The sequence below is a fragment of the Anguilla rostrata genome, chromosome 2, assembly GCF_018555375.3.
Source record: "Anguilla rostrata isolate EN2019 chromosome 2, ASM1855537v3, whole genome shotgun sequence".
NCBI lineage: Eukaryota > Metazoa > Chordata > Actinopteri > Anguilliformes > Anguillidae > Anguilla > Anguilla rostrata.
In genome coordinates, this window is record NC_057934.1 from 63,852,898 (window position 1) to 63,878,682 (window position 25,785).

Here is a 25,785-nt window from a genome sequence, read left to right on the forward strand (position 1 = left end):
CCTTAATTAGAGCTGCACTGTGGAGTTGGGGATTACACCATCACCCACCACGAGCAGCCGGCGCCCCCCCTGACAAAGGAGGGGGCAGCTTCCCCCCACGGGCCGGGGGGCAATGAGGTTCGGACACCCAGCCGCAGGGCAAGGCTGGGCTTTTCATTTGCTGGTGTTGGGCTGCGCTGTGCCTCAGGCTGTAGGCGACAGGAACGCCTCTACCCCCCCTGTAGCTGACGGGGTTTCCTCTGACCCACCGCCATCAAGCGCGACCCTCCCGCCCGGCTCACGGACCCACACTCACAGGCCGCCATAGCAACAGGCCATGGGGCGGGCGCTCGCTTGCTGATGGTTTATCTGTCTAAATTGGTGCATCGTCGCTTTATTTGCTTTCGCGGTGGCGTTTATCTGGGGCGACTGAACGCCGCTCTTATCTGGCACCCGATGTGTAATCCCCCCGCTTGCAATCTTACAGCTGGGTTTGCAGATACTGGCACAGGAGACACGGTTCAGGGTGTGTTCCTAATACAGGGGTACAGCAGGCGGCCTATGATTTGGATCTCTTACTCTTGCTCATTCTCTATCACTAAATATAGATATGTCTTTATACATATATGACATATATGTACAATATAAACTATATATATATATATATATATATATACACAATGTCAACATATATGCATGTACATATATGTAAGATATAAACCATGACATGCTGTGCATATACAAGAATACATGCCATTACAGGGATTTTAACAGCCCGAGGGTTTCACATATTCTTGTATATGCACTGGCATGGAGTTTGTACACATCCATCACTTAGCTAAACATAGTTACTCTGGTAACGGTAGATGGCACCAGAGTTTGGATTCTAGAGAGTTGTCTATCACTATCAGCTATCAAAAACATAAGAAAAGAGAAAAGACATTTAATAAAAATGAAGTACACATTAACTGGTGGTGTGATTAATTAGGCCACCATTATCGTGAGCAGGCAATCAGCTGTGTCATTTACACAAATCCTCATAACTACACCATGTTAATGTTTTCACTTAACTTAATAAATACTGAACCCCTGACCACAAAAATGCTTAGCTAGATGTGCAGCAACTAAAATATTTGCCAGATAAAAATGATTTTATCTGTATATTTAGCCTCAGCTATTGATCTTGTGAATGAACTGTTATAACCTGTTGCTATGGTTATGTTTCCTTTTAAATTGGGATTTCTAAGACAACAATTTGAAAGTTTTGTGTAGTGATTTAGAACCGTAATGAGCTAAAGTACCTGGACTACCACGCAGTGCCTATACACAAATATAATGCACAGCAGTCAACCAATCAGAATTGAGAATTTATCAATATCAAAGTTGTGGTATATATATATACATATATATATATATATATATATATATACTCACACACACACACATACACACAAGGGATATACACTCTCTCTCTCATCCTGAGCTGGCCTTTAGGGTAATTGTACTCTCAGACTTGCTACCCAGCATGCACTGCTCAGTTGGAGTACCTTTCATAGCGCTGAGTCCTTTGCTTTCAAATGAATGTCAGAACACAAAACCGCTGGGGTCTCATCGCCCCTGGCAACAACTGGATGCTGATAAATCCACTGGGCGGGTCCTTTGGCTTCAGCTATGAATAATGCCCAACCCTTTCTTTTTTTACTCCCCAAAACACGAGTTTATCCTCCCTGGTGCTGTGTCCAGCTCGCAAATCAAATCAAAACCTCACAATGCCGGCATCTATCGTGTCCACTGGAGTGGCATTTAATTGGCTGCAGCATCACCTGGCGAGGGAGGGCTTCAGTTGGGAGGTGTCCCTCACCTGATTGTGCATTAGCGCCTCCTCTGGTGAAACAAGCACCTACTGTCTGCCTGCAGTCTGTCTTCATCAGCTACGCAGGCAGCGTAAGCCCACTTTCCAACGAGCACACAGCTCGGCAGGAAAGCATTGGCTGGACGCAAGCTGGCTGCTGGGGGGTAGGGGTGCAGGGGTGCGGGGGTGGAGGGGTGCGGGGGGCAACCGTGTGAGTACTCGCTCTCCAAATTCAACAGAGGACGCTGCGGCGAAGGGGTGGCCCTCAAAACACCACTGGGTGCCCTGAATTGAGAGAACAAAGTTCGGGATGAAAAGCCCCTTTTTTTAAAAATACATATACAAAACTGAGTTCAAGGATCTGAAGAGTTGAAAGTCATCGTTTTTCCGCGCTCTCTCCCGCGCGTGGTTGACAGGCGGGCGGGTTCGTCAGCCTGTGCCCAGCCTTGGTGCTGCATGCTCGGCCCTGCCCGGGTCCTCTGTGCCCTGATCCCGTGGGTCATTTCGCCGGTTTATCGTGTCTGTCCATGCTGCGGGGGATTACCCAGCCTGCCCTTGCATGCCTCGCCAGTTTTTGCGGCAGTGGGAACACCTCAGCCAATGCAGCCCCCAAAAGGCCGGCGAGAGAACGCAAGCCATTTTCTCTCCCGCTTTGCATCGCCTCCCTTTCTGCTTCGGGTCCACCCCTCCTTTGATGCTCGTGCTCTCAACGCGCCGTTTCACTTCTCCATTTATTCAGCTCATTCGCCATTGAGTGAGTCCCACCCGCCCTCACAAAAACTGTGGGCTGCTCTTAATGAGACAGCAGAGTGATTTATATTTAGGACACACACACACACACACACACACCGATAAACATAAACACACACTCAGCTCTGACATTTACAACAGCTCAGAATAGGTTTTCCTTTTTCTTTTTTTTTCTTTCTTCAGGCCGCCCTTCCTTAAAGAGCTGTTTACTCGAGTGTGACTGTCACACTCGTAACTCTTAACGCACGGTGCTTCGTATCCAGACGCCCCTCCACGCCCCCACCCTCACCCTCCCCATTAAGGTCGAGTGAAAGCGAGCAGTTAATTAGTGTCAGGACCCCGGGAATTATCTCAGCTCTCTCAGAGCCGGTCTGGAGACAAGCCGCCGTTTACAGTGACGACGCGAGCAGGCGGCACACCGCGCGCACAACATGGCGGCCCGCGCAGCAGCCGCTTGCCTTTTCATACCGTCCCCCGCCACCTGAGAGCCGCGCTAAAGGGAAGCACGTTCACGTTGTACGCATTTAAAACAGTCTCGACATTTGAAGGTGCATTTCGAGGATTTTTTTTTTTTTTCAAAAACAGAGAATGTGGTGGGGGGGGTAAAGTTTCTCCCCCTCAGTTCTCTCAGCAGCCCCCCCTCTCACACACCTCCCCAAGCAGGACGTCCTGATAGGAGATCACACAGCACTGGGCATGGAAAATGAAGCAGCTAAGTGGAGGAGATGAACAGGGAAAATATGTTTATATCCTGTGCTTTTATTTCCTGCTCCCCTGGTCAGGTACAGGAAAGCAGCAGCTCCTCACAGGAGGTCCAGATACCTGGCCTTTCCCTGAGGAGGAGAGAGAAAGAGAGGGAGAGGAATCCCAAAGCTCCAGCGTTTTTCACTTTTTCAACCATTAGGCCTTTTCTTTGTAATGGGTTTTTTCTCCCCACGGTGACGCTTTTCTTTGAAAATACCATTTGCCAAATAATTATTTTCTAGCTTTTTCCCCCTTTTAAACTTTTTAGAGATGTAGTGCAAGCTATCCAAAGTGGCTGTTTCAGTATTTTTTTTAATTGCCTCACACTGTATTCCACATCCTCTAACAGTAAGGATTAAGTTGCTACCTTGATATGTAAACTTCACAATGGAGTTCAAATGGGTGAAACTGCTGTTACTGAACACTGAGACAATACAAATGTCAGCAGATATTTTTAATTTGATTTACAATAAAACATGCCTTGAGGGAAGAAATATCATTTTACCAGGACAATGGAATTTCTTTGCAATTTTGATTGCAGTTTGGTTCAAAAAGGTTCCCTAAGAGACAGATTGCATGTGTGTACATGCCATGTGCATAGTTGGACGGATGTTGGGTATGTGTGTGTGTATGTGCGTATACACATGTGAATATGTGCGTGAGTTTACAAGTGCATGTATGTCTATTCATGTGTATACATGTTCATGTGTGTGTGCGTATGTTTGTGTGTATACATGTGCATATGTACGTGTGTGTGTGTGTATAGGTGTATGTATGCGTGTATTCGTGTGTACATGTGTGTGCGCGTGTCTGCTTTTGTATATGTACATGTGCATGTGCACAGGAATATGCAGGAAATAATCAAATAATCTTTATGGCGTTGATGTTTAATGAAGGCCCGCTGAGCGTAACCGGGCCCTCTGAGGAGCACAGAGAGGAGGAGGAGGAGGGAAATCCCAGGACAGCTAACAGCAGCGGAGAAAGAGGGAGAAAAAGAGAGGAGGAGAGAGCGAGTGGCGCAGCGCGATGCACGTGCCTGCGCTCCTCTTTCATTTAAAAAATGAAAGGAAGGAAAAATAAGAGGAGGAAAAAGTAAGGGCAAAGCAGAGAAGCCTTGGAGGAGTTTAAACGACTGAGCAACACGTATAAGGAATGAAGGAAGAAATTTAATAAAAAGACAAGCAGCCTAAAGAGAGCATGAAACTTCATAGCGGCAGACCTGCAACTCACTGTTAATTCCCAAATGTTAGATGGCCTCAATGAAATTGTCAGAGATCATTTTTAATTTTATTTTTAATTTTATTGTCCCCCTCACACTGTTGTGACTTACCCCAGTAAAGCAAAACCAAGCGCTGTTAGGTCAGTCACGGGAGGAAAAGACATTGCAATTAGCTCAGCAGAGCACATGGATTTTCACTCACCAGTCCGTTGAACGCCCACTGCATCAATGGCTGCTGTTTTTGGCAGAGCTCTGTGTAACCCTATTTTGAGGGCTAGGTCTAATTATTGTCTCCAAGAAACAAGTTTGCGTTACTGAAAACACTGTCCCACGGAAAATGAAAGCAATTCATCGCAAAATATAAGCCACTTGGCCTATGCCCAGGATATTGCACGGAGATTCTTCCCATCCAACCTGCCCCCCAACCCCCCACCCCCCGCGCCATCTCTGAACCCTCAACGTCTTAATGAATGTTGGCTATTTTTGGAGGGAATTGTGCTTGTGTGCGTCATGTGCAGGAGTGAGCGCTGGATTCACACTCAGCTGCGGCTTGGAGACACACTGCTCACTGGACGACGGGGCCCAGAGGCTTTTAAAACGCACACAGCCCAAGGAGCACCTGTGACCCCCCCCCCCCCCCCCGACCTCAGAGTACACAAAGACACAACTGCCATGCGTGGGACATGTGATGACCTGCACTGTGTTCTCTCCATGGGCTGACCCACACACCAGCACACTCACCACACACCCCCAGCGCTCCACTCCCCAATAGCCTGCACACCCTGTCCTGACAGTAAGTTTGCTTCGAAGTTATTAACCACAAATCCTGTGGCATTCATTCTTAAATGCCTTTTTTTTAAATAACGGACCGTAGTGGTGAGAATCCGTAGGGTACTGGACTCTCCAGCCACATGCCCCCCCCCCACCCCCACCCAAACACAGGTTCAGCTCCACCAGTCTGAATGCAGAAAAAAAGTCATAATTAAAACAGAGTGGACAGTCTTTATTTCTGTTAATTAAATATAGCAGAGTGGGTGAGTGTTTGGTATTTTAAGACAACCAGCTGTGGTTATATTCCACATCTACGATATGCCTGGCGATTTAATGGGTTTTTTGCCACGGCAACAATATATAGCACTCTTGCACCACCATGTGGCCAAAGGTATTCTCCCCATGTCTATAAAAGAGGAGGATTAGTGAGAAAATACCAGCTATAATCCAGATATCTCTCCTATAAAAGACACCAGCATGGTCTCCATTGGAAGGCTCCTTCATTAAAAATGTCATGATAATGAATTCATGCTTTACAAAAAGAGGGGGCAACTTGCCGCGATAGACACCTTACATTACTAAGAATCAGCTTTGGGGTCGAAGATAATCACAAAGTGCAAAGATAATCACATAAACACTACAGACCACAGAGGGCAGTATGAAATTTTTTTTTTCTTTTAACTAAGCACAAGCATAGTTCATTAAAAAAGAGACAGAATTCCTATCATGTCAAATAACAAAACAGAAGATAACAGTCACAGGGGTAGCAAATAGAATCAATGACCTTAACTTCAGTTACGTTATTATTGTTCAATAACAAATAAATAATACATGTACTTCCAAAGTAGTAATTAACTTCACATTCGATAAACAAAGAATAAAAAGGCTTGGCAACGTGATTTGAGAATTAAATGTAAGAGTGCAGGTGGTGCATGTGATTAAAGAACACAATTAACAGGGAAAGTAGTCGACAAAGCTACGTATTTCTATTTTGGTCCAGTGAAACTGCTGCTCCACCTGCGAACTTACAGTGAGTCTGTAACATCCGTATCTGTCCAGTACAATCTCACAGGCTCTAACGTTCCTGTATTCTCTACAATGTTTAAAGGAAACATGGAAGAAAGAGAAAGCAGATAATGTAATATGTATATAAATAAGAAACAATTCTATTCCCTACCCCCAGCCCCCATCCCCAAAAAATACATTTTGATCTGCAGCTCAGCCCCTACACCCCCCCACTTACTGGAGCTCCATTGTGTGGGTCTTGAGCTCTCGGCTGAGGACAGTTTACATTCATTACATAAAGAGACATGCTGGACTGAGGCCCAGGAGGACGGCAGCTGAAAGCGGCTCTCAGAGGGGGCGGGGCTGCAGACCACGCCCATGCTGAATATGTTACCCTGTGCGTCTGGGCGGGCTCGCCCGTCTACCTCTGCCCGTAGTGCCCGTTGATGACGTTGCCCCCAGGAGGAGCGATGCTGATGGAGTCCAGCAGAGGGCGCAGTGCTTGACCAAAGGGCCTGGGAGCACAGGGAACACGGAAGAGTGACAGAGGCTTAGGACAGTGAAAGTGGGTGCCAAAAAAACCAATGTGCACTCTGACCCGCTGTGGACTCAACACCATGACATAACGATTCAGCATTCACGTTACTGGGCTAATATCTACTCGATAAGCTTTCAATGTCGTGCTGTGGAACAGCCCCACTGCACGGGCTTCTGTGCTTGGTAATATCTGGCAGGTTGACTGAGCGTGGACGTGCTTCGTCGCGAGCGATACAGAGGAGAGGGGAGGGGACTCACGTGGAGAGCACCTCCGCTGGCAGGTCCGTGATGTAGGCGGGGACTTTGCTTCCTGTCAGGAACTGGGCCACCTCGTTACTGAAGGTGTTGCAGTTGTGCTCAAACAGTCGGTAATTGTCCCCTCTTAAGAGGGAGACAGCAAAAAAAAAAGAAAGAAGGAATGAAGGGAGGAGGCCTCTTTTCCCTCTTTCCTGCACCGAGTATAGGGACAGATCCACGGGAATATAATATCCACAACTTCCTTTTTAATGCTGCAAGTCTAACTGGATACCTCGAACAGGAAGTCAGCTTGACTGCTCCCCAGGAAGTGCACCTATTTGGCCAATCGTAGCTACAGATTATCACATGTGGAGACAGCACACTACACACAAATACGCCACACACTGACACCCCAGAGCCATGACACACACTGACGCTCACCTGTACGTGGCCTCCCCAAGAGAGGAAAGGTACTCCATGAAAATGTCCTCCGTCACCTCCGTACTTCCCAAATCCACAATGCTGTTCGGCTCACCCAGCATCGTCCCACCCTAGAGTGCATATATTCACAGTACACTTAGTTTTTGTCTGCTTTCCTAATTTTATTCATACAAACTAAGTAGAAGGGCAAACTACGGCCAGGTAGAAGCTGCAAATATCACTGCTGAACAAAAAGAACCCAACCAGTCATTAAGCATGTTATAAGCACAAAGGTGAACGGGACAATAAAGTTTGTTACAGGTGTTGTTACGGGTTAGTTGTTTCACTAATCCAAGAGACTTCGGCTTTGCGAGTTTTGGACAGCAGGCTCTTACCGGCGGGCAGCTGGTTATTCCTTCTCCCCCATAGAAGAACTCGTCTCCAAAGATGACAATGGAGGTGTGCCTTCAAGAGGCAGAACATAATTTAAGCCATGGCATTAATAAACCCACTATGTATTTCTGAAATACACAGAATATTAAATTTCCAACCTCCATGCCATATCAGCAGTACTAATGTTGCTAATGTGCAAGGAAAAAGTTTTCGGTATGAGGAAAAAATAGCTACATCTGTTGACCTACCATATTCCATCCAGTTGTTTCCCTGTAAAAAATAAATAAATAAATAAATAAATAAATAAATAAATAAATAATAAAAATAAATAAAAAAAGAATAGTCTATTATTCCACACATTTGGAATATCAGATCGTAGTTGGCTAAACCTTGTAACGTTGCGGTTTCCTCTTTCGAAGAAAAATGAATCCACAGTAGGCTGGGGTGGTCTACTGAATGTCGCTTGCCAACTCGCAGTAGGCTGCTAGTCTAAACAGCCAGAGCCAGAGTGAAACTGCATAATGTAGCTTGTCGGCTAACATTAGCAGTGTTGTTATGTAATGCGAATGCTCGGTGTACGCCTACGAATTAATTACACTGTAAATAACACGTTTACAATATTAAGATTTTAGGCAGCCAGCTTATTCGTGCCCTAGAATTAACGGGGCATCTGTCTGTCGATATACTTTGATGTGATGACAACCCGTCTTCAATTTTCACTGAGTGTGCTAACACAGTAAGCAAGCCTCACATTGTAAACAATTTTATTTAAAATGTATTACAATGCATAGGTCTTCCACGAGCAAATGACATCACACATAGCTAGTGAGCTACATTATATAACAAACCCATTTATTGTGGTATCTTTCATCCATGGGGCCTACTGCCGTCGCTGCATCCCCGTTCTTTCCCAACTTTCAAACCGTCATGCATCTACTTTGTTAACTAGCTGGTTATGCCAATTAGCAAGGGATGCCGCACTTACCTAACATGATGGGACTGAGTTGACGAGCCATTCCTCTTGACATGTCGTAAACGTACAGTTTGACAGTATTCGTTGTGTTGTGTTGGTCCATGGCCGTAGAGATGGATAGCTGTAGCTAGTCGGCTAGCTTTCTACTTCTGCTTTGATTTAAAAGTATTATAGATTAGTTCGTTGTTAACGTTCAATATCTTCGCAACCCTAAAATGAACTGGATAACTAGCATTCGGCTACAGTTGCTAGCTAACGATGTCAGATGTTATTTCAGCGAAGTATGAATGAAAAAAAAATCGCTAAATTCAACAGTATTGCTAACGTACTGTCGACTAATCAAGGTACTGTGTTACAACTGGCAAGCCAGCTAGCTAGCTACCTACCCCAACAGCTTCCTAGCTAGCTAACTACTGCTGTGTCATCGGTGTAGCTTGAGCCAGCTAGTCTAACTAGGTCTAGCGCACTGTACAAGCCAGGAAGTGAAAATAAATAAATAAATTTTAAAAAAACCTTTTTTTTAAGTTATGAAGACATTAGCTAGCTGAAACCACAGAGCAGTGGCAAAAACGCAATTTCCCCAAGTTATCATACACCGAAAAAATATCAGTTTCGCTTGCTATGTTTTTATTTTATTTTTTTACATTTGTCAAACGTCTCTAGCCTCTGTCATTGCGTGGTTTTAAAAAAATCAATTACTCTTAAAAAATATATGACGGCAGACTGCTTAGTCTAATGTTGTTGTATAAAAACTTCTAGACTAGAATATATAACTCTAATTTTACAACTGCAGCTGACTGGCCAAAGCATCATCTGCTAGTACACTCTATTACGCTATCACTGTTTATTAAGAAAATCAAGGTTAGCTAAACATTTTGACTTATGTTATGCTGTATAGTCAATGTAAAATAGATACACGCGGGGTGTAGCCATCTTTAAAGCAAGATGGGTAGGATAAGTTAAGTGAGTTAAATTTTGGTGTGTTGAGCATGTCAGTATTTTCTTTTGCTTTGTGAGTTAGGGTTATAACCATGTGGGGACATTTTCAGCACGGTTGCCAAGGTGATTTCAAACTCCCAAAGCAGTGTCATGTGATCTGTCAAAGAAACAAACCCGTGATTTTTCCTATGGATTTTACACAATAAAAGCCAAACTCTCGAGTGGTCTCAATGATGCTCGATTTAGGGGAGAACAGTTTTAGGTGAGGAAAGAAACTGGCTTTTTTCAACCAAGGAAATGCTAGCGTCCTCTATCAACACCACAATTATTGAAATCAGTGACAGTTTGTCCGAGAAAATTTGGCAGCCCTGGTCATCAGATGTGTCGTACTGTATCTATATGACCAATGATCATTAAGAGATTGCTTATATTTAGCTGTATAATGCAGGTAAGTAGGGTGTGGACCAAGGCATCCAGCAATTAGGGAACGTGTGTGTAAGGGGGGAAAGCAAATGGATTTTGGGAATTTCTATGATATGAGCAAAGAGATTCTAATCTGAGTTTTAGCGTCACATAATCCTGCAGCAAGACCCTTCTTCAACTAGGGGGCGACATTTAAGCAGCCAATCCGTCCACATATACCCTCAAAGAGCCAATCATAGGGAAGCATGATCGAGTGCGCGCGGGAGGAGCGCTACGCTTACGGCACTTTCCCGTGCTAGTTCTACAGCTAAGGGATTCGGAATTTGAGTGCAGGTTTGCTCTATGAGCGAGATAAGTCAGCATAAAAGCACTTATTATCAAACTCTACTTTTCAGAGGTATGTTAAAGCATGTTCTTTCTATTCCATAATGGTTCCACATATACTTTGTGAGAATGTGAACGGTAGAATTGACGGATAGTTCGCTGGCTAACTTTTAGGCACAGGATTGTAGCTAGCCACTCAAGGCTTTTGTTTGCCAATTGGTCCACTTACAGATGTTTCATTATGTCATTGGATAATTTGACTTGTCAGTTATACCGTCGAATGTGTTCATGCACCCGCATACAATTATTGCAATGTCTTCTTTAAACTATTCTGGCCTTCCGTGTCGCGCTCATATTATTAAAACGGATTTTCAAAAAACGGAGGTATCAAGCTGATCTTAACGTGATTGTGTAGTTATGTATGTAGTTTCAAGAATTAATACTCCTAGCTGCTTGCCATGTACTTACATGCACGCACAGAAACATGACACTGCATTCTTTACAATGACTGAATTACAGCAATACGGATAATGTGTTGGCGTTATCAGTAGGTTCACGTTAACTAGCTGTCCAAATGTGTAATGTTAGATAAGCCATTTACCGTTATGAGCTCCCAGCCTATTGACGATCACGAACAATATATTTAGCTGTAGTTATGTTGACCTGCGAAGCAAGTTGGTCGATAAAAAATGTACAAATTGAGAGTTAAAGAGAACAGTCAGAGTGATAACATGAAAATGTGTAGGCAATGAAAAAAGTTTACAGTTTACAAAAAACGGAACATTACAACAGTGGAATGCGTACTGGATTGCGTCTGGAAATGCATTATAATAGGCTACTTGTAAAATATAGGAACTAATATGTTGGTATTTGGCTTGATTTCTTTGCAGGTCTGACTGGCCAGGGTAGCCGTCGATAATGGCAGCATGGAACGCCTTCTATCGGAATGAGGATGAGGAGGAAGTAGAGGAGGATGGAGAAGATGCCAAGGGTAAATAGTAACTCACAAGAAGGAGTTCCAAGGCATTCTTCTTACAGAAGACAGAAAAGTTGCCCACGTGTGACAGCAAAACATCACTATTCAGGGCATAGCATTTGGCCCCATCTTCGATATACATGTCGGCAGAGGTGGAGAATACAGTTTCAGAAAGTAAAAGTCCTCCCATGGTATTTTGTTCCGGTCTTTGACCTGGATTTGCTAATCAGCACAATTCTTCAGTCAGGTGGTAGAAGTGATTTGTGAAATCAGCTGGCTGAGTTCATGGGTGGAAGGAACATGTGCCAGGATTATTACTTTCTGACCCCTGGACTTTCCACCTCTACATGGCGCCTCCTGACCTCAGCAGAAACACCTGGACAAGTGAAAAAATCCATTAGTCAATTCAGTGTGGGATGCGGTCAATAATAGGTCAACAGAATTTGCATGCTCCACGTCATCAGAAAACCACATCATCAGAGAAGTGAGAAACAAAACTGATCTCAGCAGGATTTGGATGGAAAAATAAATCAGATTTAAAAAGATCATGACAAAAAGCAGTGCAGGACAAGTACAACTCTGATCAACAAGATAACCTCTTTGACTTACCAAATTCAAAGACATAGTTGAAATTTCTTTCAGAGAGAGTGACTGTAGTCCGTTTCTTCATTAAGTGCAGGAAAAATTGTCACTAAGTATTAATCCAAAAGTCTCCCTCTGCAATAGATGCTCAATCTGCACCCCACTTATACTTTCTTTTGGACAACGTATAGTCATCCTACATGCAGAAAATCAGCGAAATATTACAGGGCCGTATTGTGCAGTTCTGTGTTTTGGTGTCATTTCAGTGGACTACAAGTACAGTGGGCGTGACAGCCTGGTCTTCCTGATAGATGCCTCCAAAGAGATGTTCATTGAGGGCGAGGACGGCGAGCCCACTAATTTTGACATGACCATGGAGGTGGGCTTCAGAACTCTCTCGCAGTGTGCCTGTCTCCCTCGTCTTTTCCCTTCCTCTCAGTGCACGTTCCCCTTTCAGCACTAAACCATTTATTATTGCCCATGTCGTTGTGTTAATCGTATATGATTATCTCTGGAGTCTCTTGTGCAGTCCCGCATGGACGCACTTGCACACAGACATTCACTGTACATTTATTTATATTCATTGGGCCATTCACTATACATCCACTGTACATTTATTTGTATTTATTGGGCCAGCAGCTCGCTCAGTATTTTATTTTATTTTTATTTTATCTTTATTTTATTTTTTATTTATTTTTGTTCTTACTTATTTATCTTGATTTGGTTGACTCTTACTCTTCCCTGTACCTCTCCTGTGTTTCATCCTCACTGCTGTTGCTGCTAAGATACCTGAATTTCCCTCCAGGGATCAATAAAGGTTTATCTATCTATCTATTCCAAGTCTCTCCGGATGAGGTAGCCTGTCTGCTAAATGTTTTTCACGTATTTGTACTGTTATTAGAAATGCTAATTTGTGCTTCTTTGTGGGCCCCATTATAAAGCAGAGCTTGTGTTAAGACCTGGCCTTCCTGGTTTTTCCCTGTCCTTCAGTGTGTACGCAGTGTGTACACCAGTAAGATCATCAGCAGTGACAGAGACCTGGTGGCGCTGGTCTTCTACGGGACAGAGCACAGCAAGAACCCCAAGGACTCCTTCAAGCACGTCTATGTCTTCCATGACCTTGACTCCCCTGGTAAGCACTCTGCATGCATCTCTTATATTATGCGCCCTGCATGTATCTCTGCATGCATCTCTTATTTTAAATATGACGCATGCATCTCTTGTATTTAATACCATGCATGCATATTTTATTTTTAACACCATGCTTGCATCTCTTGTATCTAACATATATTTAACAGTATTATTACCCCTCTGCCCCCCCACCCACACACCCTCTCCTCTCTCAGGGGCAAAGCGGGTGCAGGAGGTGGACAGCCTCCGGGGGGACAAAGGGGCGAAGGTGGCGGCAGAAACGCTGGGCAGCGGGGAGACGTCTCTGGGACAGGCCCTGTGGTGCTGCTCCAACCTGTACAGCGACATCAAGCTGCGGCTCTCCCACAAGCGCCTCATGATCTTCACCTGCCGGGACTCCCCACACGGGGGCGACGGCGACCTCGACAAGCTGGCGCGCACCAAGGCCGCAGACCTGAAGGAGACGGGTGGGTTTGCCCGGCGGCGGGCAGCGCCGTAGGGTCATGGGCCTGTGCTGCTGCAGCCTTTAGCTTAGCCTATGGCTCTGTGGGTGCCCATCTGATAAGAGCATGAGCATGCACTTACAGTACACTACTGTTTCCATGCATTAGTAAAAGAAGCACCATTGAGTTGCATGGGGAAATAGAAACTGTGGACCTGCCTGCTGCTCCAGGTCTCATGCAGGTAGTTGTTGGGGTGAAAGATGGGATAGTGCTCTGTATTCTGCAGGCATGGAGACCTTGGCACACAGTTAGCCAATCAAAGGATGAGGGAGTGTTGTGAATTACATTGCATAGGTTGTATTTCTTGAAGGTGGGGGCATGGAGTTTCTGAGGTGACAAATTTTCAGATTTTACACAGAACGTATGTGTGAACGTATGGAAATATGTCGCATTGTAAGCAAAAATAATAATATAATGGAATTGTGAGATGTGGTGGAAGAGGGCAGTTATTATTGTTACTTCAGTATTTGCAGCTGATTTGGGCCAAATTCTGTCTCTCAGGTGTGGTCATAGACCTTATCCACCTGAAGAAGGCAGGGGGGTTTGATGTCTCCCTCTTTTTCTGTGACATCATGAGCCCCCCTGAGGATGACGACGAGTTGGGGCTGCAGGTGGAGCCTTGTGGGAAACTGGAGGACCTGCAGAAGAGAGTCAGGGCCAAAGAGCTGAAGAAGAGAGCGCAGAGCAGGTGGAGTGATACAGCCTCCACTCAGATACTCAGTCTGTGTGTAAATGGCAGGAGGTTCTGCCAGCCAGTACACGTGCTTCTGGTAGACTCTGAATGTCTTTGTCAGAACAGCATTCGGTCACTGAAGGAGATCTTTTATCAGTGTAGTGCTGATTTACTGGAAGGGATAACTAATCAAGAAGGGTGTCTGTACTAGACTGAAGGGATAACTCTAATCAAGAAGGGTGTTTGTACTAGACTGAAGGGATAACTAATCAAGAAGGGTGTCTGTACTAGACTGAAGGGATATCTCTAATCAAGAAGGGTGTCTGTACTGGACTGAGCCTTAGAATAAAACCTGAAGTTCCCCGTCAGTAGTAATCATTAGTCTCTCTCTCTCTCCCGTCCTCTCTCTCCCCCCCCCCCCCACCTCTCTCTCTGTCTCTCTCTCAGGCTGAACCTGTGGCTGGGGGACGGTGTGAAGGTGGCCGTGGGCGTGTACGTGCTGGCCAGGTCGGCCACGAAGCCCCCGTCGGTCCGGCTGTACAGAGACAGCAACGAGCCGGTCCGCACCAAGACCCGGCTCTACCACAACAACACAGGCAGCCTGCTGCTGCCCAGCGACACCAAGAGATCACAGGTTCAGAACCTGCCTTTTACCCACGTGCTCCTGTCTCACACGCAGTACGGAATCGTCCTGTGTGTTTTTCCCTGTGCTCACTGGGGATAAGCCTGTATCGTTCCTTCCACCTGTCCTGAGCTCAGCGGGTTGTGTGCCTCCGTCCGCATGCAGGTGTACGGGAGCAGGCAGATTGTGCTGGAGAAGGAGGAGGTGGACGAGCTGAAGAAGTTTGACGACCCGAGTTTGGTCCTGTTCGGCTTCAAGCCCATGGAGCGGCTCAAGCTGCACCACCACATCCGGCCCGCCCTCTTCATCTACCCTGAGGAGGAGCAGATTGCAGGCGCGTCCCGCCTCGAACTCCCAAGCCCAGCGTTCTCAGAGGAGTTAGCACAGCGCTAACTTTCTCTCCCTCCCTCCCCCTGGTTTTCTCAAGTAGCTCCTGTGTGAGGTTTAGCATGGCGCTCACCCTCCCCTGACTCTTTCAAGTAGCTCCTGTGTGAGAGTTAGCATGGCGCTAACTGTCCCTCTCTGCCTCTCCCTGACTCTCTCAGCTAGCTGCCGCGTGAGAGTTAGCATGGCGCTAACTCTCCTTCTCCCTGACTCTCTCAGGTATCTCCTGTGTGAGAGTTAGCATGGCGCTAACTCTCCTTCTCCCTGACTCTCTCAGGTAGCTCCTGTGTGAGAGTTAGCATGGCGCTAACTCTCCTTCTCCCTGACTCTCTCAGGTAGCTCCTGTGTGAGAGTTAGCATGGCGCTAACTCTCCTTCTCCCTGACTCTCTCAGGTAGCTCCTGTGTGAGAGTTGGCATGGCGCTAACTCTCCTTCTCCCTGACTCTCTCAGGTAGCTCCTGTGTGAGAGTTAGCATGGCGCTAACTCTCCTTCTCCCTGACTCTCTCAGGTAGCTCCTGTGTGATCTCGGCTTTGCTGCGCAGGTGCAGCGAGAGGGGCGTCTTCGCGGTCTGCAAGTACACCCCCCGCCGCAACACGCCCCCCCGCTTTGTGGCCCTGGTGCCCCAGAAAGAGGAGTTGGACTTGAACCAAATCCAGATAACACCGCCAGGTAGTCAACGCAGGGTCATCACAGCCCCAGGCCCCAAGAACAAGCACACGACCGTGTATAAACTACAGCACATTAACGCACCTTGCGCACGGTTTGCGCACCTTTGGTCTCAGGGTTCCACGTGATCTTCCTGCCTTTCGCGGATGACATTCGTACCCTGGACGCCCCGCAGTTCCCCATTGCCTCTCGCGCTCAGGTGGACAAGATGAAGGAGATCGTTCATAAGCTTCGCTTCAAATACAGGTGCCCTACACATTGCCGTGGAAACCAAAAACCTGAGGCAGTCCTAGTCAGTTTTATTTTCTTTTTTTCTTTTTTTGAAGTTTAGCACACAATGCAAATAGTTGCAGAAATTGGAACAGACTGATAGCCATAACAAAATCTTGGCCAAAAAATCTTAACAGCGATCATTCACATTCCAGTTCAAAATGTGTTTCCAATATGACGTCATATTCCAGTCCACACAGATGTCTTTTTTTTCTTTAGTCCATCCACGTACAGCTTCAAGTGGCTCAGTACCGGTCTGTTCAAATTGTCCGTGGATGTTTCATATGCCCAGCTCTCAGTAGAAGTGCTGTCAGTTACAATGCACACAATAGCACCAGTATGTGAACAACGCCTGTTGTGCATTTGTGTTGGACTGTATTGTGTTCTGGGCAGGATGCTGTTTAAGCTTAGGTTTGTGTTTTGTGTGTACAAGTATACACTGTATCTGCTGAGACCCTGCATAGACGCACAGTATTAAACCAGTGACACATCCCAGACAAAGTTTGCATTTTGAAACTCTGTGGACTCAGCTGTGCATGTGTGTGTGTGTGGGTGTCTGTCTGTGTGTGCATGCGTGTGTATGTGTGTTTGTGTGTGTGTGTGCCTGTGTATGCGTGTGTGTGTGCATGCCTGTGCATGTGTGTGTGTGCGTGTGCGTGTCTGCGCGTGTATGTGCATTTCTACGCGTGTGCGTGTGTGTGTTTCAGGAGTGATGCGTTTGAGAACCCAGCCCTGCAGCAGCACTTCCGGAACCTGGAAGCCCTGGCCCTGGACCTGCTGGAGCCTGAGCCCATAGAGGATCTTACCAGTGAGTTTCACCAGTGTCTCGCTCTCTCACACACAGGCACAGCACCAGAGCTGTGCTCACAGCCTCTCTCTCACACTTGGCTGTTTGTGTTTGTGTTGAGTTCAGAGGCATGAGAGATAGCATGTGATGTCTTTCAGAGGATGATGTCACCCCTCCAGATCCTCAAAATAAGCCTGATTTTCCCTTTTTATTTTTTGCTTATCTGGAAACCGTGGGCTCAGTGTGCTAGTCGTACTTCTCTTAAATGAAGCAATATGTTTTATTTTATTGAATTAAAATATCTTTTGATATAAAATGTGTTTTTCCCCCCCCAAAAAAATGCTTTCTACTTGGGTTTATGTTACATTTCATGCTACTGCACTTGACTGAGTGCGTCCACATTTCGCTTTTGACTTTGACTTTTTTAAGCATTCCCTGAGGCAGCCTCCTAATCTGTCGTAGGTCAGTAAGCCACAGCCAACTGTTCTACAAAACATTCTCTGGCATTGTCTGTTGAAAGCATTTCAGCATTTACACCATTACAAGCCAGCAATAACTCCTGTAGTCGAATGTTGGTGTAAAATTTACAAGAACATACATGATATGTCCTGCAACCAATCACCTAGTATGCTCTACCCATAGCCAGTAAAAGCAAGACGTGTCCGATTTGACTTCTCTCTCCCCCTCTCACTCTTTCCCTGTTTTCCTCTCTCTCTCTCTCTCTCTCTCTCTCTCTCTCTATATATCTCTCTTTGTTTTTCTCTCTCCCTCTCTCTGTCTCTCCCTGTCACAGAGCCAAAAATTGAGGAGATGGAGAAGCGTCTGGGCCCCCTGGCGCAGCAGTTCAAGGATCTGGTCTATCCTGCTGACTACAACCCGGAGGGAAAGACAGCCACCAAACGCAAGCCTGGTGAGAGCAGATGGCAGCGGTGCAGGGGAGCGTAGATTCTGCTCCTGTAGAGAAGGGGAGAGGGACTGCAGTGGGGTCTGCGGTTGCAGGTGGCAGAGGTTGCCTTAGCAACCACGGCTGCTTTATATAACAGAACCAGTGTAGCACCTGCGCACCTGATGCTATAGAAGCACAGTAATACCTGTGCACCTGATGCTATAGAACCACAATAATACCTGTGCACCTGATGCTATAGAACCACAGTAATACCTGTGCACCTGATGCTATAGAACCACAGTAATACCTGTGCACCTGATGCTATAGAACCACAGTAATACCTGTGCACCTGATGCTATAGAACCACAGTAATACCTGTGCACCTGATGCTATAGAACCACAGTAATACCTGTGCACCTGATGCTATAGAACCACAGTAATACCTGTGCACCTGATTTCATGACATTCAGCTGAGAGCGGAGGCGCAGCGGAGAAGAAGCCGAAGGTGGAGCTGCCGGAGGCGGAGCTTCGGGCCCATGTGCAGAACGGGACGCTGGGAAAGCTGACGGTGCCGGTGCTGAAGGACGCCTGCAAGCAGTTCGGCGTGCCCACCACGGGCGCCAAGAAACAGGAGCTGATCGACGCCCTGACTAAGCAGTTTTCTCACTGAGCGGGAGGAAGGGGGAAGAGTAGGTGTCTGTGTTTAGGGAAGAGAGGGCAGTTGATTTGTACCTGTCTTTTAGGGTAGAAGCCACACAACTGTTGTAGAGTTTTCCCTGTTAGAACATACTATGCTTGCATTGTAATGGGTTATATGGATGTGACTTTTGATACATAAATACATATACATTTAAAAAAGCATTCATTTGTCATGAGTGGTTATTGAGGACAGTGTAATCATGTATGTCTGAGTATAAACTGAAGTGCTATACAGTTAATTTACACAAATGGCTACATTGCATCATTTTTTCCAGCCTTTCTTGTCCTGCCAGATCTTCTGACACGCCTTAAGGTGTTTTCCTTCCTCATTCCACGTGTAATTGGATACCTTTTTTTTGTTTTGTTTCAAGAATACAACACGAAATAGCAATCTTTTTCAGTCTGGCCTTAAAAGCTCTAGTATTTCTGTAAACTGGAGGAAATTAGGAAATAGGTCGTGTTAGGTTTGGGGGGGGGAGGGAGAAGCCCGAACCTGGGGCAGGTACGGACAGGTACTGTCCGCACGCACCTCTGGAGGCGGAGCCCCGGCGGCAGCGAGCGAGCAGCCATGGAGTGCGACTGTAAACCACAGAGTGCCTGCACGTCCTTGTCTGCCTGCGGGGAAAACGCCGAGCTGGAGGGTGAGGACCCTTGTGTCTCACACGGTTTACTGCGCTTTTACAATGCAGCCATTTTTTAAAAATGGCGGGGTTTGGAGGGATTCGGTGGGAGTGAGAAATGTGTCAAGGGTGTTACACCGTTGCTGTTTGTAAACAGGAGGCCTACGGGCTGCTATTTGTGTGTTCCTTTATCGCCCCCCTCCCTCCCTCTTACTTTATTTTTGTTTATGATACTATTTTGTGAATTAAGGTGAAAAGCTTTAGTTCTGAGTTTCTAAAATAGCCTATACAGTATGATACTGAAATTATTAACACATTACACTTATCACAACAACGAAGTATACAGCTAAGCTATCCATACATCTAGTGAGTTATGCTACTGCTGCATCATGGCAGCTGTAGGAGACGCACTGACTTTTAAAGAAAGTGCTTCAAACGTATAATCAAATGAATCCTTGATTTGCGTTTGCGTGCGTCTCAGATCTTTGGATAAGCTCCAAAAGTGTGCTGACGGGGGCGCTTACAGTGGTGGGGTTCCTGTTCTACAGATTCTCACAAGGTTAGTAGGCCACACTCTCTGGCCTGTTTGTCTGTTTTCATGCTCGATACATAATTTTCTTTCTGCGTTCTGCATCGTTTCAAGCATGTCTTGTTTTCCATATCTTCTTTTTTCTTTTTGCCTTTTATCGATAAGGTTACTATAGACAGTTTACAATGTCTATAGACCACCTTGCTTAAAAAGAAAAAAAAAACATAGCTTTTCTGCAAGCTTATGGACAGCCAATCAGCGTGGTGGTCCAATCTCACATTTTGCCAGTAGAGTCGCTGTATTTTGCGTAAATGTTATTCAATCCATTTGCCTGTCAGTTTAACCTTTGGAGCTCAGGCTCTGGCTGCCTACCTCGATTCTGAATTGAATTTATTGTTTTCCCCTTTTCAGCTCTTCCATTTTTAATAAGGTGGCCAATACGTCTGTTCTGCTCTCTCACCGGTAGGTTTTTAACTGCGCAACATAATCAGAGCAGTCGCCTTTTTACGTCAACACAACATTAATGTTTTAAACACCCCCTTGCGATAATAATAACCATTTTTAATCCTAAAAGTAACCGTTCCTATTGTGTCCACAACAGGGGGGATGCATGATTAATGTAGCATTCACATTTTAGCTAATCAGTTTCAGCGAACTGCTGTTCTGAAGTGAATTTGCGAATATCCACAAAAAATGTCATTTTATTTTTAAATGATAATTATTTTGTTTAACATGTTTAGACATGTTTCAAAAAAATCATTCTAAGGAGGCTTCAAATGCAACAAATAAAGTGTTGGCAGTGGGTCTCTAAAGTGTTCTTTTACATGCACCCCAACCCCAGGTTTGTCCTCGTTGTGGGGCTGGCTCTCCCGTTTGCTGAGTACCGTTCGAGGTGAGTGCAGTTTGAGATGGGAGAGGTGACGTGACAATATGGCCATAAAGGCTGCATATTCAATCAAAAAAAAAAATTGTGTGACATTGCTTGAAATTGTGTTGCCATGGTAATCAAATCTATTTCTGAAATATGTTGATGCTCACTAGAACGTATGATTGTGTGCCAGGGGATTGTTAGAGCGCACTACTTCACATTTTTGCCATTATTAACAGTGTATATGTATTTTAATTGTGGGGGTGGTCAGGGCATAATGGAGTGCTGTGTGTATTTAATAGTGCTGTGTTTTTTTCAGGGTTACAGACTTTAGTGAAGTGGCTGTCTCCTCTTTGGAAGTTCATATTAGGTGAGCAATAACTTCAGCATAACAGCTTCAGTGCGTGCCACTGTATCTTTACTGTACATTATGAATAAATAATAACCACCAGTACTCTCTGTAATTTTGCTTACATCGGTGACAGACACCCGTTTGTTTATTTACCAATTAATTCTTCTTCGAGGGAAAACGGGAAATTTTATTCCTAATCCTGTCTGTGTCACAGCACTGCCTACCAAACTCAGCTGGGTGCCAGCGGTAATCAAAGCTGTTGCAGGTTGGTGTTCATTCCATCTCTTTTTATCCCCTTTCCTTTTTTTTTGTAAGGCTTTCTGATGTTTGATTATCACCCTCTCGCTGTACCTCGCTAGGCTCTCTCACTAACATAAAGAAGTACCTGCTGGCTCTGAGAGACCTCATCCAGCGCCTGAGAGGTGAGTCTCCTTTTCTACAGTTACCCCAACCCCCAATCTTAACACTGTCTAAAAGCCCTTTACATATTACACATTTAGGTCTGTGTATAAAAATCATATTAGCCGTTGGCCTTAACATTATAAATTATGAATCCTGCAAAATGACCCAATGGCTGTGCCCCATTCAGGAACTGAACCTGCAAAATTTTGCTTATACAGTCACAGCTGTATACAACCCCAGCTGGCTTTCCCCGAATATCATTATTACACATACTATTGTTGCGGGGATGATTTATTATTTATATGTATGTTCTGTGTACAGAAAACTCCAAAGGCAAGTCCCCAAAAGTTGGACAGTCCACAAATCCTGGCACTCTGAGCAGTCCTGCCCCTCTCGCGCCCGGCCCCTCTGATGCCAGGCTGCGGGTCATTCTGGTCGGGCCCCGGGGGGGCGGCCGGAGCCGGTTGGGGGACACCCTGCTGGGCTGCGCAGGGCTTTCCGGGGCCTCCGGGCACTGTGTGAGCCATCGGGCCGTCCTGGGAGGGAGAGAGGTGACCGTTGTGGACACCCCGGACCTGCTGGGGTCGTCCCTGGGAGCCGCGGGACGGGCGCGGGAGGCCCTGCGGAGCGTGCAGCTGGCCAGCCCGGGGCCACACGCCTTCCTGCTGGTGATGCGGGCCCCCGGGTCGAGCGGCGCGGGCGGCGGGGACGAATCAGAGGCCTTGAAGACGCTGCTGGACCTGGTGGGGGAGGGGGCCCGGGGTCACGTGCTGCCGGTCCTCACCCACGCGGACTCCCTCGGGGGCTCCCCCACGCTCGCCCAGCTGCTCGGGGGGGCCCCGGCCGGCCTCCGGGCCGCCCTGTCCGCGTGCGGCCAGAGGGCGGAGCTGGCGGGCAACGGGCCCGGCTGCCCCCTGCCCCAGAGGAGGGCCCTGGCCTCCAGGCTGCTGGAGAGGGTGGAGGAAATGAAGGCGCTCGGCGGCCATTACGTTCACGAGCTGCAGCGGAGGGAGGACCGCATCAGGGAGAAGCTGCTGGAGGACATGGCCGCCCTGCTGGAGAGCAGGCTGGAAGTGAGGGAGAAGGATGCGTGAAATGAGTGCTTTTGAGCAGCCATGGGCTTGGACATGGAGTGTGGCACTTGGAGTGTGGGACTTGAGTATTCATATTTTTGGGAGGTGACGGTGCTTGAATAGTACTGGAGAGGAGAAACTTGAATGTATGCAGTTCTATGGAATTCTTTCTTTTTTTTGTATTTTTTGTCAATAATTTAAGTAAGGGGTTAAATCTGAATGCTTGGAAGACTTGTACATGCTTAGTTTTAACATTTCCATCTCCCTGCTTGATCAAGCAGCACATAAACATGTATGTGCCACCAGGGGGGCGAACTTCACATTTACCTCATTGGTAAATCTTCTTGACCTTGGAAACCCCAGAACACTAGAGGTTTAACTTGCATAAGCAGAAGTGTCTGCAGATGACTGAGCTCTGAAATTCTTTGACAAAGACGAAAATGTGGCTTTCCACTGCATGCTCTGGCATTTGCTTTCAGGGTTGAAAAGGGGTAGCTGTCTCTTCCACAGTGTTTCATTTGTGAGTATTCATTTGTCCGTTGGTTTGTTAACATTCCGCATTTTCTCAAGTTTATGAAACATGCCAAGATTGTTGTTATTAATCAGAATTACTTATTCCTTTGGTCATTAGCAGCTTCCACACACTGACATTTGCAGATTCCAGCTTTAACTATACTGCATCCAAACAATGTATAGAGAAGAGCTCAATCACACCTGTGCATACTTACATGAAGGAAGTGTACACAAGTTCATTACAGACCAGTGTATCTTAAAACAAATATATAAGGGCAAACAATATATGCACAAAATGCTAAATGGCACAGTATTATAGAGCATATGGAACCAGTATGAATTGTTTAATAATCCCATGTTGAATGGTGGACACAGATCAGACCTTGTCCAAAATACAGTAGTTGTCTGCACAAAAATGCAGAAACAGTTCATAGGTTTGAACTGCTTCCTTTTTAGGTTTTTAGCTTTTTAGTGTCTCCCCTCCCCCTTTCTTACCCACTGGACAAGAGTATTATTATCGTGTCACATTTGAGTTCAGTTATGATGTCACAATAGAATACAAGCAATACATCTGAACTCTGCTGCTTTCATCTTAAGACATTACAAGATATGTAATGCATATCAAATTCAGGGTGCCAGTTGGAGTGCAAGTTATATATTATCTCCCAACAGTGGCTTTGACCCCATTTTTACCCGAGCTGCTTATTGCCCCTCTTATATCTCAAAGGAGTTTTATCCAATGAAAAGCCACAGAACATTGTCTACAGGCTCTTGGATTAAAAATGATGTCACAATAGTGTGAGCCAAGGAGACAGAGAAAGGAGTGATTATGAGGGCAAATGAAGAGTCATATTGTGTAATGACTTAACCCTTTGAAGAGTAACTTTTTTCAAAGTTCTAAGTCAGTGTTCTGGAACTCCATAGCTTTGAAATGCCAGTAGGGATTGTTATATCAGCATTGTTCCGTTAAGAATATTGTAATCACATGATATAATATTACACCTTAAAGGATTAGTGGAATATGAGATGCTAGATACCACCAATGGGCATTGTCTACAGACTCAACGAGCTGTTCAGTATGATTATGTCAGAGTATGCATCATCTGCAGCCAGCTCAGTTTTAATCATTAAACAATGTTTTCTCACTGTCCTGCTCCCATCTCTCCCTCTGATGTGTTTTTTTGTCCAACTCGTCAGGGTTTCACTCTTGGTTTCTCTAGGCTTTTAGACACTTATAATATATATTTTGTTGTCAACTAATTGTCAACTGAGTGCTGTTATTTATTTTTTATTCATTTTAATGCATGTACCACTTTATACTGCATTATACAAAAAAACATATTTGAGTTCGGAATTACATATTTTTAAATTAACACACTTGAACCTGATCATATGCTGTTTGCCAGGTAAACTACTAACAAGCAAAAATACAACTGATACACATATAGGCGTGGCTATGTTGTTCATAGTTAATGTTTCAAAACCTCTACCGTTGTAGCAATACTACACATGCTGAACGATTCAATGCAATGCCTAACTACTACGAGTACTGTTGTTTTAAGCGAACTCAACTCTGTGCACAAATTGGTGCGTGACGCTAGTGACGACGACAAACCAGCAAACAGAATGACGTTTTGCGCATGCCTGCTGAAATCAGGTACCTTCGGAGCTGCCGAGGTAAAAGCCAAAAGAAGAACGCCCGGAATAAATAACCCAAAAGAAAGTAGCGGTGAAAACGGAATTTTGAAAGGTAAAAGCAAATGTATTACTGTGAATTAGCCGGGCATATAAGTGGGCGGAGAGGGAATCCGGAAGACAAGTGTTCGTGCTATTGGTATAATTGATGTTACCTACTGTGAGTATTTTGAAACGAGGTTGTGCCTAGTGTATTCAAACCAAGTAGGCAAGAACTAGTATTGTCTTAAAACGTGAGCGCTTAATTATTTTGTATTTGTTAATTCTTTTAAATGCGACCACTGGTTTTGCTTGATACCCAGGCATACCCCATGATCATGCAAACTAGCTAGAAAGCTAGCTAGAGCATGTTAATAATACGTGGTGGGAAGCTAGCAGGATGGGTGGTTTATGGTTTGACAAACTGATCGATTATTGGCTACCTAATCCAAGATATAGGCTGCTGTTTTCCGGTGATAGGATTCATAATCGTAATTCATTTTGTTGCAATATCTTGTCAGCAAGCCAGCAGGTTACCCTTCTGTGTGACTACACTACCTTGTTTTTCTCCAGTGTAGTGCTGCGAAAATCTGTGCAATCTTACCGAAATAACCTGCGTGAAATGTTTTGTGTTTTCCAATCAACCCTAGTAAAATCTCTCCTTTGAAAATTCTTACGTGTGTCTAGCTAGCTGTCTCACTGAAGTAGCCTAAAAAGCTTCTGTAGTAATTGTAGTTGTTTTGACATGATAAAATGGAACAAAACACATCTTATCAATGTGGGTGTGACTGATTGGAACTGCTACATTAAAATGATGTCTGATGTCTGGTGACAGACCAATTCCAGAAACATAATTGTCGTACTGTTTCTGTGTGTGTGTGTGTGTGTGTGTGAGTGAGAGAGGGAGAGAGAGGGGGGAAAGACGACATGTGAGTGTGTTTGTGTCTCTCTCTCTCTCTCTCTGTCTCTCTCTCTATCTCTCTCTGCATGTGTGTGCATGTATGTAT

General features: G+C 45.4%; 3 protein-coding genes across 4 annotated transcripts; 2 read left to right on the plus strand and 1 right to left on the minus strand.

Moving 5' to 3' along the window:
* Positions 1-5,526: 5,526 nt before the first annotated feature.
* Positions 5,527-9,370, minus strand: LOC135248833 (desumoylating isopeptidase 1-like). The gene is made up of 6 exons (XM_064323802.1): positions 8,893-9,370; positions 8,156-8,177; positions 7,910-7,979; positions 7,536-7,645; positions 7,116-7,238; positions 5,527-6,835 (listed from the first exon to the last, which is right to left on the minus strand). Exons 1-6 carry the CDS (start codon positions 8,981-8,983, stop codon positions 6,742-6,744), a joined length of 510 nt encoding a protein of 169 aa, XP_064179872.1. The 5' UTR covers positions 8,984-9,370; the 3' UTR covers positions 5,527-6,741.
* A 1,111-nt stretch (positions 9,371-10,481) lies between these two features.
* xrcc6 (X-ray repair complementing defective repair in Chinese hamster cells 6) lies at positions 10,482-18,909 on the plus strand. 2 transcript variants are annotated; one of them, XM_064323799.1, is made up of 13 exons: positions 10,482-10,639; positions 11,457-11,557; positions 12,391-12,503; positions 13,115-13,256; positions 13,471-13,722; positions 14,260-14,446; positions 14,879-15,065; positions 15,219-15,391; positions 15,951-16,108; positions 16,222-16,351; positions 17,083-17,183; positions 17,956-18,072; positions 18,519-18,909. In XM_064323799.1, the coding sequence occupies exons 2-13, from the start codon at positions 11,485-11,487 to the stop codon at positions 18,716-18,718; spliced, it is 1,833 nt and encodes a 610-aa protein (XP_064179869.1). In that variant the 5' UTR covers positions 10,482-10,639; positions 11,457-11,484; the 3' UTR covers positions 18,719-18,909. The 2 variants fall into 2 exon arrangements, with proteins under 2 accessions (XP_064179869.1, XP_064179870.1); XM_064323800.1 differs by lacking the exon at positions 10,482-10,639 and adding an exon at positions 10,932-10,950.
* A 112-nt stretch (positions 18,910-19,021) lies between these two features.
* On the plus strand, positions 19,022-23,977 carry LOC135248832 (GTPase IMAP family member 4-like). The gene is made up of 8 exons (XM_064323801.1): positions 19,022-19,388; positions 19,849-19,926; positions 20,308-20,358; positions 20,738-20,788; positions 21,084-21,134; positions 21,331-21,381; positions 21,476-21,538; positions 21,840-23,977. Exons 1-8 carry the CDS (start codon positions 19,316-19,318, stop codon positions 22,610-22,612), a joined length of 1,191 nt encoding a protein of 396 aa, XP_064179871.1. The 5' UTR covers positions 19,022-19,315; the 3' UTR covers positions 22,613-23,977.
* The last annotated feature ends 1,808 nt before the right edge of the window (positions 23,978-25,785 follow it).

Excerpts from the sequence above, each read along its gene's own strand:
- LOC135248833 (XM_064323802.1), bottom strand. The coding sequence starts at position 8,983 with ATGGACCAACACAACACAACGAATACTGTCAAACTGTACGTTTACGAC. Across the intron at positions 8,178-8,892 it reads ACTCAGTCCCATCATGTTAG|GGAAACAACTGGATGGAATA; the intron begins GTAAGTGCGGCA and ends TATTTTTTACAG. Across the intron at positions 7,646-7,909 it reads GAATAACCAGCTGCCCGCCG|GGTGGGACGATGCTGGGTGA; the intron begins GTAAGAGCCTGC and ends TATGCACTCTAG.
- xrcc6 (XM_064323799.1), top strand. The coding sequence starts at position 11,485 with ATGGCAGCATGGAACGCCTTCTATCGGAATGAGGATGAGGAGGAAGTA. Across the intron at positions 14,447-14,878 it reads AAGAAGAGAGCGCAGAGCAG|GCTGAACCTGTGGCTGGGGG; the intron begins GTGGAGTGATAC and ends TCTCTCTCTCAG. Across the intron at positions 17,184-17,955 it reads GCCCATAGAGGATCTTACCA|AGCCAAAAATTGAGGAGATG; the intron begins GTGAGTTTCACC and ends TCCCTGTCACAG.
- LOC135248832 (XM_064323801.1), top strand. The coding sequence starts at position 19,316 with ATGGAGTGCGACTGTAAACCACAGAGTGCCTGCACGTCCTTGTCTGCC. Across the intron at positions 19,927-20,307 it reads GTTCTACAGATTCTCACAAG|CTCTTCCATTTTTAATAAGG; the intron begins GTTAGTAGGCCA and ends TCCCCTTTTCAG. Across the intron at positions 20,789-21,083 it reads TTTGCTGAGTACCGTTCGAG|GGTTACAGACTTTAGTGAAG; the intron begins GTGAGTGCAGTT and ends TGTTTTTTTCAG.